General features: G+C 55.5%; 3 protein-coding genes across 4 annotated transcripts; 2 read left to right on the forward strand and 1 right to left on the reverse strand.

Annotated features, from left to right (window-relative positions):
* Positions 1-419: 419 nt before the first annotated feature.
* On the reverse strand, positions 420-5,155 carry gon4la (gon-4 like a). Its single transcript, XM_077590189.1, has 22 exons — positions 5,074-5,155; positions 4,602-4,715; positions 4,382-4,521; positions 4,236-4,310; positions 4,115-4,165; positions 3,961-4,014; positions 3,794-3,889; positions 3,654-3,725; positions 3,464-3,586; positions 3,187-3,394; positions 3,026-3,127; positions 2,912-2,952; positions 2,581-2,850; positions 2,255-2,341; positions 1,905-2,073; positions 1,691-1,841; positions 1,472-1,619; positions 1,291-1,407; positions 1,027-1,230; positions 853-965; positions 685-787; positions 420-621 (listed from the first exon to the last, which is right to left on the reverse strand). Exons 2-22 carry the CDS (start codon positions 4,690-4,692, stop codon positions 505-507), a joined length of 2,532 nt encoding a protein of 843 aa, XP_077446315.1. The 5' UTR covers positions 4,693-4,715; positions 5,074-5,155; the 3' UTR covers positions 420-504.
* pdia8 (protein disulfide isomerase family A, member 8) lies at positions 4,162-8,112 on the forward strand. Of its 2 annotated transcripts, XM_077590190.1 has the most exons (13): positions 4,162-4,325; positions 4,442-5,673; positions 5,760-5,838; positions 5,905-6,022; positions 6,107-6,214; positions 6,288-6,417; positions 6,508-6,621; positions 6,692-6,817; positions 6,929-7,111; positions 7,179-7,287; positions 7,344-7,472; positions 7,550-7,629; positions 7,691-8,112. In XM_077590190.1, exons 2-13 carry the CDS (start codon positions 5,510-5,512, stop codon positions 7,830-7,832), a joined length of 1,482 nt encoding a protein of 493 aa, XP_077446316.1. In that variant the 5' UTR covers positions 4,162-4,325; positions 4,442-5,509; the 3' UTR covers positions 7,833-8,112. The 2 variants fall into 2 exon arrangements, with proteins under 2 accessions (XP_077446316.1, XP_077446317.1); XM_077590191.1 differs by lacking the exon at positions 4,162-4,325 and having other exon boundaries at positions 4,342-5,673.
* Positions 8,113-8,290: 178 nt separating this feature from the next.
* Positions 8,291-11,638, forward strand: cct3 (chaperonin containing TCP1, subunit 3 (gamma)). Its single transcript, XM_077591233.1, has 14 exons — positions 8,291-8,438; positions 9,226-9,287; positions 9,359-9,409; positions 9,471-9,533; positions 9,597-9,693; positions 9,755-9,872; positions 9,934-10,120; positions 10,188-10,337; positions 10,400-10,532; positions 10,593-10,674; positions 10,748-10,928; positions 10,998-11,243; positions 11,315-11,446; positions 11,514-11,638. The coding sequence occupies exons 1-14, from the start codon at positions 8,411-8,413 to the stop codon at positions 11,604-11,606; spliced, it is 1,623 nt and encodes a 540-aa protein (XP_077447359.1). The 5' UTR covers positions 8,291-8,410; the 3' UTR covers positions 11,607-11,638.
* The last annotated feature ends 98 nt before the right edge of the window (positions 11,639-11,736 follow it).

Consider the following 11,736-nt stretch of genomic DNA (forward strand, 5'->3'; position numbering starts at 1 on the left):
GGATTCTCTGCGGTTTTGGCACGGAGCCCCTGCACTCGACGACGCGAGTCGCTCTTTCACCGCGAGCGGCCCGCCGCGGCCTCGACGGGACGGAAGACGGATGCCAAAGTGGAGCCCCGGTGATGTCTCTTGACTTCTTTTATCTTTGTTTCTAATTAAACCATTTGAACTATGACATTTTTGTTTCAATCTACTTCGATAAAACAACAAAATTGCAATAACTGCATTAACCATCAGCATTCGCTTTAAAGACATTTGTCGCCACCGCCAGTTGTCAATGGGTATAATGTCTTTGTCAGAATTGTTTTAATCCAAAAAACATCGTCTTCTATTTGGGCCAATGGAGTAATACTACAGTGGTTTACTCGGACAAGGTGCGTTCCGGTCTCGGGAACCAAACAATGAAGAGGACACCAAGATTTGAGGAGGTTTCAACACATTATTTACAAAACTTTTCCTTCAAGGACATTAGAAATGTTGCGACAACTTTTTGTTTATTCACTGTCAGGTGTGGGTCCACTCCGGTGCCAGAGCCGCCTCCCCTTCCGGGTTCCGGGTGTCCAACGAGGATGTGGAGCTCGTGCGAAAAAGACCGACGAGGTCACGGAAACGGACACTCACCTGAAAAGAATTGGCATTACGACCGGAAGGGACCCCCCTCCATGACGTCGACCCCCCTCTCACCTCCCGGGCCGTCTTGTTTCCCAGCTGGGCTGAAACACGGCGGAATGTCCTCCCGCTAGCGCCTCCCTGCTGGCAGGATGTTAGGATGAGGCGGTCTGCTTCTCTAGAACAGGAAATGCATCAGATGAGAAGGATGGCAGCAAGTCACGGGGGGAGGAGGAGCCTCACCGCGTCCACACCACCGTCTTTTCCCCATTGACTCCCAAAGAGACGTTTTTTGCAAAAACCACCGGCACCTCACGGCGTTTCGCAGATGACGTTTCTTGTAGGGGCGGAGTGTCCTGAGGAAGCCAAAAAAAAATAATTTGGGATCATATTCCATGCCCCCGTCTCTCGCCGTACCTCAACAAGTCGGGACGTCGTGTCATCTTGCACCGCCGAAGACGGACAGGAGACGGCCCGGCGGAAAAAGCCAGCGGGGCGAAAGCAGAGTTCCGGGGGCAGTCGGGAAGGATAGCGAGCGGAGGTCTGGCCGGAGGAGGCGGAGCCGACTTCGGTCAGCGAAGAGGCGGAGCTACGTAGCTTGGCGATCAGGGGAAGACTTCTCTGCGAGACGGGAAGACTCAAGGCCCTGCGTGCAAGCGACTAGCGACCGTCTCGTCTCACCATCAGCCAGAAAGGCATGAGTTTAGCATCTCTCTCCACCGGGGGGCGGCACTCCCACGCGGTGACGCTAACACACGCCGGCGCCGCGGGAGGAAGGACGCCCTTGCGCCGGAAGTTCTACGTTCACGTGCGACTTTAACGAAGGAGCCTAAACACGTTTGCGTGACGGCGCTCACGTTACCTTGACGACGTTGTCGGGGGTTCCCGGGCGACAGCACTGCAGGATCCTCCGTCTCACCTGAACCAGACTTTTCGCCAGCAACACGTCGCTCAGAAGCCGGGCGGGGTCACGTGAGCCCGCCACGTTACGTAAACCCATCGCCAGCAGACTGCGCGTACAAAAAGACGCATTTCAACGCCCCGGGCGAAGACGACGACGACGCCGGCGGCGGTGGGCTACCTGTCTTCTGCCGCGGTGAACGCGGCCGTCCTGCGGGGGCAGTAGAGCGCCGGGTCCAGGCTGACGCGCGGCAGGAGTTGCGGGTAAAGGAAAACGGGACGGGTGGCAAAGATCCACGCCAACTCGCCGGGCATCGTCGGGAAACTTCGCACTGGAAAATAAGACTCACGTCACGCCGAGAAAAAGATGGGTAATACCGCCAACGGCCACCTACTTTGCCCGCGAGCGTCAGGTGTCCGCTTTTGGGGGGTGTGGGTTACAGGATGCTCCTGAAGTTCCTCCAGCAGCTGGAGCGCCCCCTGCAGGTTGGATGCCCGGAAAGTGCTTTTTCGCCGCGATGACATCATGAGCTCACCTCTCTGCGCCAAGATGTCTAATTCAAACTGACACAGGCAGGTTAGTAAGGTGATCATCTTATCAAATCGACAAGAATAAGTATTCAATGTTGTTAATATTGAAATGAGTTCAGTAAAAATGACAGCCACTGAGTTAAGTCAAATTCCAGCGCCACCCAAAACGGCCAATGGAATCGCAGCAATCCCAGACTACGTTTTTGTTTGTTACCAAAAATTGTCGAGTGGTTTGGGCCTCGGCGCCAAGTTCTTCCACCGGCGACGTCAGTAGATGAATCTGAAGCAACAGCTGCACGTGCTGGACACAAACAAGCTCATCTTAGCTAGCGCTAGCATTTCGTTTTTTTGCGCTTATTTTGTCCTTACCTGGTGAACAGTTAAATCACGATAGCACAGTTTATAGCTACCATGTGTGTCTAAATTAGTGGTGTAATGATTAAACCAAGCAATTTAATTAGCAGGGGGAAAAAAAGCTAGCTTGTTTCATTAGCATAGTGTTGTAATGGTTTGTTTTGAAAGTGCTGAACGCGTGCGTACCTGCTGCACTTGCTGCCGAAGCGCACGTCTGTGTTTGGCGTCCAACCTGAGCGTGTCCTCGCGCTCTGGCTCGCGCTGCGGCTGTCGCGGCGAGCTACTCAGGTAGGCTAGTTGCTGCCTCACCGTAGGCCGCTCGCCCAACGCCCGCTTGGCCGCCGGCGGGTGGCGCCGGTTCACGTCCTCCCGGGGCTCCTCCTCTTCTTCGCGGCAATCGTCTTCCGCTTCGCGACATTCGTCGTCCGCTTCCCGGCCCGCCATGTCCTCTTTCAGCTAAAACGTGCACGCGGGTGAGTAAGACCTTTGACCTCGGGTGTGCGCGGGTGCGTCTCACCGTTTCGAAAAGCTCTTCCATCAGTTGATTGACTTCTTTTTCTGTAGGACGTCAACAAGGTCGCATCTTGAAGCGAGCGCTCGGGCGTCAAACGTCCGCGCGCGTGATACCCACTGGTGATTCGCACGGCCTTGTCGTCGCGGTAATCCTCCCGGTCGGGTTCGTCCACGTCGGCCAGGAAGTTGTACTCGGGGTCGTCTTCGTCGTCGCACTCCTCTGCGGAAAAAAAAACGTGAGTTGGCTGTTTCTAAGTCGGCGGCGAGGGCGCCGTGTACCGTCGTTGTCGCCATCCGAGGTCATGAGGCCTCTCAGCCAGTCGGTCCAGTCGCTGTCCTCCAGGGTGGCGCCGCAGTCGTACATGTCGGGCGTGATGTCAGGCGCCCGGAGCTCCGCCTCCAGTTGCCCAAGGGGGACGTCCCGGAGAGGACGCTTGGAGCGCGTGCGGTACGCCATTAGGCCCCCTTCGCCGCCGTCCTCCAGAGGCTGGCCGCACGCACGCGAAACGCTCTTAGCGTTAGCGACCGTGCGGTTAGCGGAGAAGGCGGAGTCCACCTGGTAGGGTTCCGTGCAGACCGCCAGCTCCGCCTCCACGGCGCAAAGCTCTTCCAGGAAGTTGTCGGTCAGGGGAGGGGGAGCCGGGGGCGGACCCATGGCGCCGCCATCCACCCCGCGGCTCTAAAGGCAACGAAAAGGGCGTCGGGACGTCGCCGAAGGGCGCCCACCCGGCAGAGGACGGCGTTACCTGGTGGGCGGACTTTAGGGGACGCCCTCGCCGCGGCGACACGGTGCCCTCAAAGTCGCTCTCTTGTAATGTCTGCCCGCCAAAGTAGAGTGAGTGGCGTGCAACAGAGTCGTGAAAGGCGGCGCGGCGACTTCGCTCACGTCTTCGGCCGTCTCGTCCTCCTCTTCGTCGTCGGGGCGGTATTCTTCATCGGAGGAGTCTTCCTCGGCCAGCGGGATATCCGCGAACTGGCGAACCTGAGGGCGAGAATGCGACTTGGTCACCTCCGACGACGCGGCTGCAAACGACGGCGACTCGGAACTCTGACCTCGCCGTCGTTTTCGCTCTTTTTGATGGGCGAGATGTTCCACGCGGGGATGGGCTGGCGGGACGTCAACGCGACAAACGTGACCATCAAAACTCGCGCGTGGCATTTCGAGTCATTGGCGACTTTGGTAGAAAAACAAGATGGCGATTCTCACCACGCCTTTCTCCACCACTTCCTTTAGCTTGGACCTGGTCATCTTGGGTTCCTGCCGGAGCGAGGGACGGCTCAAGGGGCGGACTCGGACCGTGAACAAAAGCAAGCGGGACGTGACTCACGAACGGCGGCGTGGCTTCCGTCTCGTTGATGGCCGCCTTCATCATGGCCACCACGTGCTCGTTGGTGATCACTTCCTGCAGGTTGGAAAGGTAAGTCAGAGGGAATTGGGGCCACCGGCGCGGACGCTCGCGGTTGGCGCGCTAACGTGGATGATGTTGCGGACGTTGACGCCGGTCAACTTGTGTTGCTTGGACTTGGTCTCCAGCGATTGGTCCAGGCACGTGTCCACAAGCAACCCTTCCGCCGCCGCCGGCTTCTTGCGCTTCCTCCTCGCCGACTTCCTCCCTGACAGGGAGGCACGGACGAAGCGTCAAACGTCGCCGCCGCCGCGCCGACAGCCGCGTTTGCGCGCTTGCCCGCTTTACCTGTAGACTGGAGTGGCACGGCGTCATCGCGAGGTGGCGACGAGGGCGAGCCGGCCGCTTCCAGCCTGGGACGTTTGAAGGCATGCTTCATCGTGGCCTCACGTGACCTTTGACCTGGAAGGAAAAGAGGTCATTTGTTTTCACGCCATTGTATCCTTTTCAAAAGCCTTGACACACTGGAATCGAGAACGCTCAGTTGTTTTGCAGCTATTTATAAGGATAAATTGTGTTAAACGGCTAAAGAACATATTTTAAAGTATTGCTATGAATTGGGTTTATTTGTAAGTAATAAATGTGATATTCCTAATATAATAACAGAGGCGATATCGGACAATGCTTGTAAAGCTCGCTCGGATAAACATATCTATTTTATTATAGTTTTGGTTGACGGGAGCATAAATTATCATTTGACACGCATCAGCAATCGAGATTAATTTACGATCATTTCTTTCAAGAATACAAAAAAACTGACTTGGTAGAACCGAGTTCCGATCCACTTCATGTTTTTTCTTCTTCGTCTTTTTCTTCCGATTTATTCTTCCAATGACTGCCACCTTGTGGGGTAAAAGTGATACGACAAAAAAACAAAATGTTAATATTTTTGGTTAAAAAATTGACCATGTAAAAATGTATCTGTCAAGACCTATATCCATGAAATTTGCTAAGGCAAAAGAATGAAAGAAATTGAACTACTTTTTAAAGTATCTTCGGATTGCCTTCATGTTTATTTACCGCACCTAGCATCTTTATTTATTTATTTTTTACATCCTTTTCACTTTTGTTTTTACAATTAGTAAATGTGGATATCGTCCAATGAAAACAAATAATACATTATATTTAAAAACTAAAATAAATAAAAAAAGACCGTCGTCCACTTCCTCCCGTCGAGTCGACGTCATCGAATTGTCATGGCGACTTCCGCTCGGCAGCTTTTGGCCGTTGTCTCCTGCTTTTTCGGGCTTTTTGCGGGCTCGGCGTCCTCGCGCGGCGACGTGCTCACGCTCGGGGACGCCGACTTTGACTACCTGGCGACCGAGCACGACACCATGCTCGTCAAATTCTACGCGCCATGGTAACACGGGAGAGGAAAGCAGGTGCGGTGGGCGGAGTCAATCTCCTCCCTTCCCTCACATCCTTTCCATCCTTTCCATCCTTCAGGTGTGGTCACTGCAAGAAGTTAGCTCCCGAGTTTGAGAAGGCGGCTGGAAAACTGAAAGGAAGCGTGCAGTTGGCAAAGGTAAGCGCGTCCGGACGTCCGTAGGGACTTTTTGACCTGTGCCCGCCCGCCTACCTGCCGGTCCAGGTGGACTGTACGGCCCAGGGGGACACCTGCAGTCGCTTTGGCGTTTCGGGGTATCCCACCTTGAAGATTTTCAGGAACGGGAGGGACTGGGCTTCCTACGACGGTCCTCGCTCTGCCGGTAAAAAAACAAAAAACAAAAGTCGCATGGCAAGGTGCAGAATTAGCGACCGATGAATGCGCGCTTATCTCGCGGGGGTGCTAGATGGGATCTTTGAGTACATGAGCAAGCAGACCGGTCCGGATTCGCTGAGGCTGCTGAATGGCGACGACCTGCAGAACTTCATCCGCCACTATGACGGTTCTATCGTGGGTAAGCAAGCCCCGCCTCTCTTCTCTCTCTCTCTCTTTGAGCTGAGCACGCACTTGCGTGTGTGTGTGCACAGGTTTGTTTTCAGGCGAGGACAGTTCCGGTCTGGCGGACTTCTTGAAAGCCGCGGCTCTCCTCAGGGATCAATTTCGATTCGCTCACACCACGCGGACGGAGCTGGCCCAACCCTACGGACTCCGAACAGAGTCGGTGCCGCTCTCGTCCGTCCCCGTCCCTCGCCGTCCGTCCTCGTTTCTCGCCTTCCATCCTCAGCGGAGCGCTTGAACTACTTTCAGGGGCGTCTTGCTCTTCCGTCCGCCGAGACTGGCCAATCCCTTCGAGGACGGCGTCGTCGTCCTCCGAGATTTCGGCAGCATCCCGTCCCTGAGACGCTTCCTCCGGGACAACGTGTAAGCCTAAACCACGCCCACTCTCCGAGAAAACAAACGTCACCGCCACCGGTGTTTTTTTGCGACGTAGATTCGGCCTTTGCCCTCACATGACCTTTGAGAACAAAGATCGTCTGCGAGCCGGCGACCTCCTGACGGCGTTTTACCACGTGGACTACCAGCACAACGTCGCGGGCACCAACTACTGGAGGAATAGGTGAGGCGGGCGCTGGACGGAGGTCTCAAAGACCCCTCGCCATCAAAGACCTCTCACCATCAAAGACCCCTCACTCTCAAAGAACCCCTCGCTCTCACAAATCATCGGCAGGGTGATGAAGGTGGCGTCCGGGTACGTGGGGCGGGGCCTGAGCTTCTCCGTCGCCAACCTGGTGGACTTCCGGGCCGAGCTGGAGGACGAGTTCGGCGTGGGGACGGCGGACGGCGGAGAACTTCCCGTGGTCACCATACGCACCAAAGCGGGTCACAAGTTCGCCATGCGCGAGGAGTTCACGTAGGTGGCGCCGCAGCACTCGCCCCTGGACGGCGGCGTCTAATGTGAACACGCGTCTGTATGGTAGGCGGGACGGCGCTTCCCTGGCCAGGTTTTTGGAGCACTACTTTGCCCGTCGTCTCAAGCGCTACATCAAGTCGGAGCCCGTGCCGGACAGGAACGTCGGCGCCGTTCAGGTACGTGACGCGACGTCAACGAGCATGGTCGGCCGATGACGTGATGCTCGCCACAGGCGGTGGTGGCCGAGTCCTTCGACGCGGTGGTTAACCAGCCCGACAAGGACGTCCTGGTTCTGTTCTATTCTCCGTCCTGTTCTCACTGCAAGAAGATGGAACCCGTTTACGTTGACCTGGCTGAAACGGTAGGTTTTTTTTTAGGCTTTTCTGTTTTTTTTACCATTTGACGCTTGTTATTTATTCTTCCTGCCTCGTCTCTCAGCTAGCCGCGGACGGCAACATGGTGGTGGCCAAAATGAACGCCGTGGGTAACGACGTGCCGGCGGTCTACAACGTTCAAGGGTGAGCTGAATCGATGCACGCATCCTAAAAGGGACGGCCGATTGACGCTTTGGTTCCTCAGCTACCCGACCATCTACTTGGCTCCCGCCGGCAAGAAGGACGAGCCCGTTTTGTATCAGGGTGGTCGAGAGCTTCGAGACTACTTGGGCTTTCTGCGGCGGTGGCGGCGGGCCGACTCGAGTGGCATCAAACGGGAACTCTGACGGCGACCGCTTTTGGAGACCCTTGATTTCTATTTTCATTGATGGATTGCTCCATTTATTGACATTTTTTGAAATTCTTTGTAACTACTTAATATTGATTTTAGATTATTTATTTATTTATTCATTTTTTTTAATTTCTGGAACTTTGATTTCTATATAATTATTGGACCATTTCTTTATTGTTTAAAGAGAATCCAATTTTGGATTGTGCTAATTGTGTTTTGGTCTGATTTGTAGTCATCAAACACTGCATCACTCAAATAAATTATAAGTAAATAATTATCGCATATAGTCATAGTACATCTATACAGTATTAATGTTACAGAAGACACTGACCCCACCCGTTGGCCTTTTTGCATGCTTTTACGCTCCTGTCACAAGACACTCCTCCCTGACTCTATTGGCGGAGTTGGTTGTCAATCAGCTCTTACGTTTGTCACAAGGCCCTCCTCCCTGACTCTATTGGCCGACTTGGGCGTCATTCAATCTTGATCCTCCCTCTTTGTGAAGTGCTTCTGGAAGCTTTCGAGCCGGCGTCTTTCTTCCTCGTCTTTTGTTCTCTTCTTGCACCTTTCGAGATGTTCGGCCAGCAGGTCCTCGTCCTCAGTGAGTAATGGGTCCGAGCTAATGAAGTCGAAGTCTCGGGTCTTTGCGGCCGGGTTTGCCGACTAAAGCGCCGGTCTACTCCACGGCACGTGCCTAGCCTCGCCAAGCTAGCTGTTAGCTGCCGAGCCATGAACTAGCTTAGAATGAGAAGCGAGCGAGCTAGCTAGTTACCTTAGAATGACAAGCGAGTTAGCTAGCTAGGTGGCTAGCGGGGTGGTGGTGGTCTTTTTTGCTGCCTCCTTGGTTACGTGCTGCGCCATCCCTCCAATTTGCTCAAAAGTTGCGGTTGCGGGCGAGCCGCACCCTCGCCGTCATCCCAACGTCTTGTTGCTAACGTTAGCTTTGCCACCTGCTGCGCAGTAGCTACATGAGTATGCTCGTTAGCTTCGAAAATACGCCCAGTTGGGATGCAACATGCGCGGGTCGTTATGAATAATTGAGGGATCGAATCCAGCACCCACTTGTGCCCTTTTTTGTTGTATGTTTGGGTGTGATACTAAAGCCTACTTGCCAGAAATGTAGATGGTGATCAGAAGCCTGAAACAAATCCTCCAAAATTGCGCATGTTTTCTGTTTAAGAAAACATGTCTCTATAAAGGTGGTTGTGTTAAATTTGTCACTCATTTTAATCACCGAGACAGACGATAAGTCTCCTCAAAGCGGAAATCATATTCTTGGAGCTTCTAAATGTCAAGAGAAAACAATTGCGTGTCATCAAGTAATAAAGGCAGGCAATGATTTGGAAAAGCTTGGCTTTCATCAAATTAAAATGACTTCCTCTCTCCAGACCAGAACGTGAAGAGAGAGTCAGGACGGAAAGTTCAGACAGGCAACATCAGCGCGGCTAAGGTAAGGTTGCTTTGACCGATTCATTTTTTTTCTCCCAAGACGATATATGTGCTAACGTCCATGTGTCGCAGACCATCGCCGATGTGATCAGGACTTGTTTGGGCCCGCGGGCCATGATGAAGGTAAGTCACGCCGCCGATCGCTGACATTTGAGGTCCTGACGCGAGCGTGGCGTCTTCCCAGATGCTGCTGGATCCCAACGGCGGAATCGTCATGACCAACGACGGGAACGCCATCTTGCGAGAGGTGAGCCGGGCTCCCCCGTCGGACCGCCGGGACGCTCTTAAAACCCCGCCTCTGTGACGACAGATTCAGGTGCAGCATCCCGCCGCCAAGTCCATGATCGAGATCAGCCGCACGCAGGACGAAGAAGTCGGAGACGGAACCACGTCCGTCATCATTCTCGGTGAGGAGCCCCTCGAAGCCGCCCGACGTTGGCCGAGATGCTGAATTTTAACTCGCGCTAGCCGGCGAGATGCTGTCGGTGGCCGAGCAGTTCCTGGAGCAGCAGATTCACCCTACCGTCATCATCAGCGCCTACAGGCGGGCGCTGGAAGACATGTTGGAAGTCTTGAAGGAGATCAGGTAGGTCGCGGCGTCCCACGGCGTTAGTGTTCGGGCACGTCTGACCCACGCTCCCTCGCAGCGTCCCCGTGGACACGTCGGACCGCTCGGCCATGTTGAAAATCGTGCGCTCGGCCATCAACACCAAAGCGCTGAGCCGCTGGTCGGACCTGGCGTGCGGCATGGCGCTGGACGCCGTGCTCACCGTGGACAAGGAATACAACGGCCGCAGGGAGATTGACATCAAGAAGTACGCCAAAGTGGAAAAGGTAGGCGGACGGTTGGTCGGTCGGTCGGGTCCTCGGCGGGAGCGCCATCTCACGCCGATCGCGGCAGGTCCCGGGCGGCATCATCGAGGACTCGTGCGTGCTGAGCGGCGTGATGGTCAACAAGGACGTGACGCACCCGCGCATGCGCCGCCTCATCAAAGAGCCGCGCGTGGTGCTGCTGGACTGCTCGCTGGAGTACAAGAAGGGCGAGAGCCAGGTGAGCGCCGCCGGACGACGAGCCTGAACGCGAGACGTTGAGTCGCCTTCGCCCGCGTGCAGACGGACATCGAGATGAGCAAGGAGGAGGACTTTTCGCGCATCCTGCAAATGGAGGAGGAGTACATCCAGCAGATCTGCGAGGAAGTCATCCGAGTCAAGCCCGACCTGGTCTTCACCGAGAAAGGGATCTCAGGTGGGTTAAGGATTCGCGTCCGTCCTACGGGAGGTTGACTCTCTGGCTCCGCCCCCTCAGACCTGGCGCAGCACTACCTGGTCAAGGCCAACATCACCGCCATCCGCCGCGTCAGGAAGACGGACAACAACCGCATCTCCAGGTGGGCGTCGCGCGCGGGCCGGCCGGCCGGCCAGCCGGCGAGCGGGAGACGTAACCGCTCCGTGTGGTCGCAGGGCGTGCGGCGCTCGCATCGTCAGCCGCACCGACGAGCTGCGCGAGGAAGACGTAGGCTTGGGGGCGGGGCTCTTCGAGGTGAAGAAGATCGGAGACGAGTACTTTGCCTTCGTCACCGAATGCAAGGAGCCCAAAGCTTGCACCATCCTCCTCAGAGGCGCCAGCAAGGAGATTTTGGCGGTGAGTGCGGGAAAAGGAGCCTCCCCGAGCTCCGACGGACAAATCTCACGGTCCGATCCCCGCCCACAGGAGGTGGAGCGCAACCTGCAGGACGCCATGCAGGTGTGCCGCAACGTGCTGATGGAGCCCGCTCTGCTGCCGGGTGGGGGCGCCGTGGAGATGGCCGTCTCCAAGCGCCTGACGGAGCGTTCGCGCGCCCTGCTGGGCGTGGAGCAGTGGCCCTACCGCGCCGCCGCTCAGGCCCTGGAAGTCATCCCGCGCACGCTCATCCAGAACTGCGGCGCCTCCACCATCCGCGTGCTCACCTCGCTCAGGGTAAGCGACCGTTTCGGGATAAGCGACGTTCCTCGGTACAGACGCGCTGACTTCTTTGACGTCCGCCACAGGCTAAGCACGCGGCGGCCGACGGCGCGGCCTGGGGGGTGGACGGCGAGACGGGATCCATCTGCGACACGGCGGCCGCCGGGATCTGCGAGCCGCTCGCCGTCAAGGCGCAGACTTACAAGACGGCCGTGGAGGTGAGGAGGAAAAAAAACACCACATTCCAGTTGGTGCGTCTTCTGACCGTCACATTTTTTTCCGCAGACGGCCATCTTGTTGCTGCGAATCGACGACATCGTGTCGGGTCACAAGAAGAAGGACAAGGATCAGGCAGGGGGGGGCCCCGGGGCCGAGTAATACTCTTTCAATAAAGTTTACGAGCAAAGTCATCTTTGTTTCTTTCAATGTGTCCACAATGTTGTTGTTTTTTACCTGAATCCCTTTGAATTGACCAATGTTTTTTTTCACTTCAACTTTAGACTTTTGA

Source organism: Stigmatopora argus, chromosome 21 (assembly GCF_051989625.1).
Source record: "Stigmatopora argus isolate UIUO_Sarg chromosome 21, RoL_Sarg_1.0, whole genome shotgun sequence".
NCBI lineage: Eukaryota > Metazoa > Chordata > Actinopteri > Syngnathiformes > Syngnathidae > Stigmatopora > Stigmatopora argus.

What these genes read in the sequence shown, in the direction of transcription:
- gon4la (XM_077590189.1), bottom strand. Translation starts at nt 4,692, where the DNA reads ATGAAGCATGCCTTCAAACGTCCCAGGCTGGAAGCGGCCGGCTCGCCC. An exon ending in TTCGGCAGCAAGTGCAGCAG is followed by an intron (nt 2,342 to 2,580) that starts GTACGCACGCGT and finishes GTTTGTGTCCAG; the next exon opens with CACGTGCAGCTGTTGCTTCA. An exon ending in ACCTGACGCTCGCGGGCAAA is followed by an intron (nt 1,842 to 1,904) that starts GTAGGTGGCCGT and finishes CTTATTTTCCAG; the next exon opens with TGCGAAGTTTCCCGACGATG.
- pdia8 (XM_077590190.1), top strand. Translation starts at nt 5,510, where the DNA reads ATGGCGACTTCCGCTCGGCAGCTTTTGGCCGTTGTCTCCTGCTTTTTC. An exon ending in GAAGCGTGCAGTTGGCAAAG is followed by an intron (nt 5,839 to 5,904) that starts GTAAGCGCGTCC and finishes CTGCCGGTCCAG; the next exon opens with GTGGACTGTACGGCCCAGGG. An exon ending in CGCTTCCTCCGGGACAACGT is followed by an intron (nt 6,622 to 6,691) that starts GTAAGCCTAAAC and finishes TTTGCGACGTAG; the next exon opens with ATTCGGCCTTTGCCCTCACA.
- cct3 (XM_077591233.1), top strand. Translation starts at nt 8,411, where the DNA reads ATGTTCGGCCAGCAGGTCCTCGTCCTCA. An exon ending in GCAACATCAGCGCGGCTAAG is followed by an intron (nt 9,288 to 9,358) that starts GTAAGGTTGCTT and finishes CATGTGTCGCAG; the next exon opens with ACCATCGCCGATGTGATCAG. An exon ending in GCCCGCGGGCCATGATGAAG is followed by an intron (nt 9,410 to 9,470) that starts GTAAGTCACGCC and finishes GCGTCTTCCCAG; the next exon opens with ATGCTGCTGGATCCCAACGG.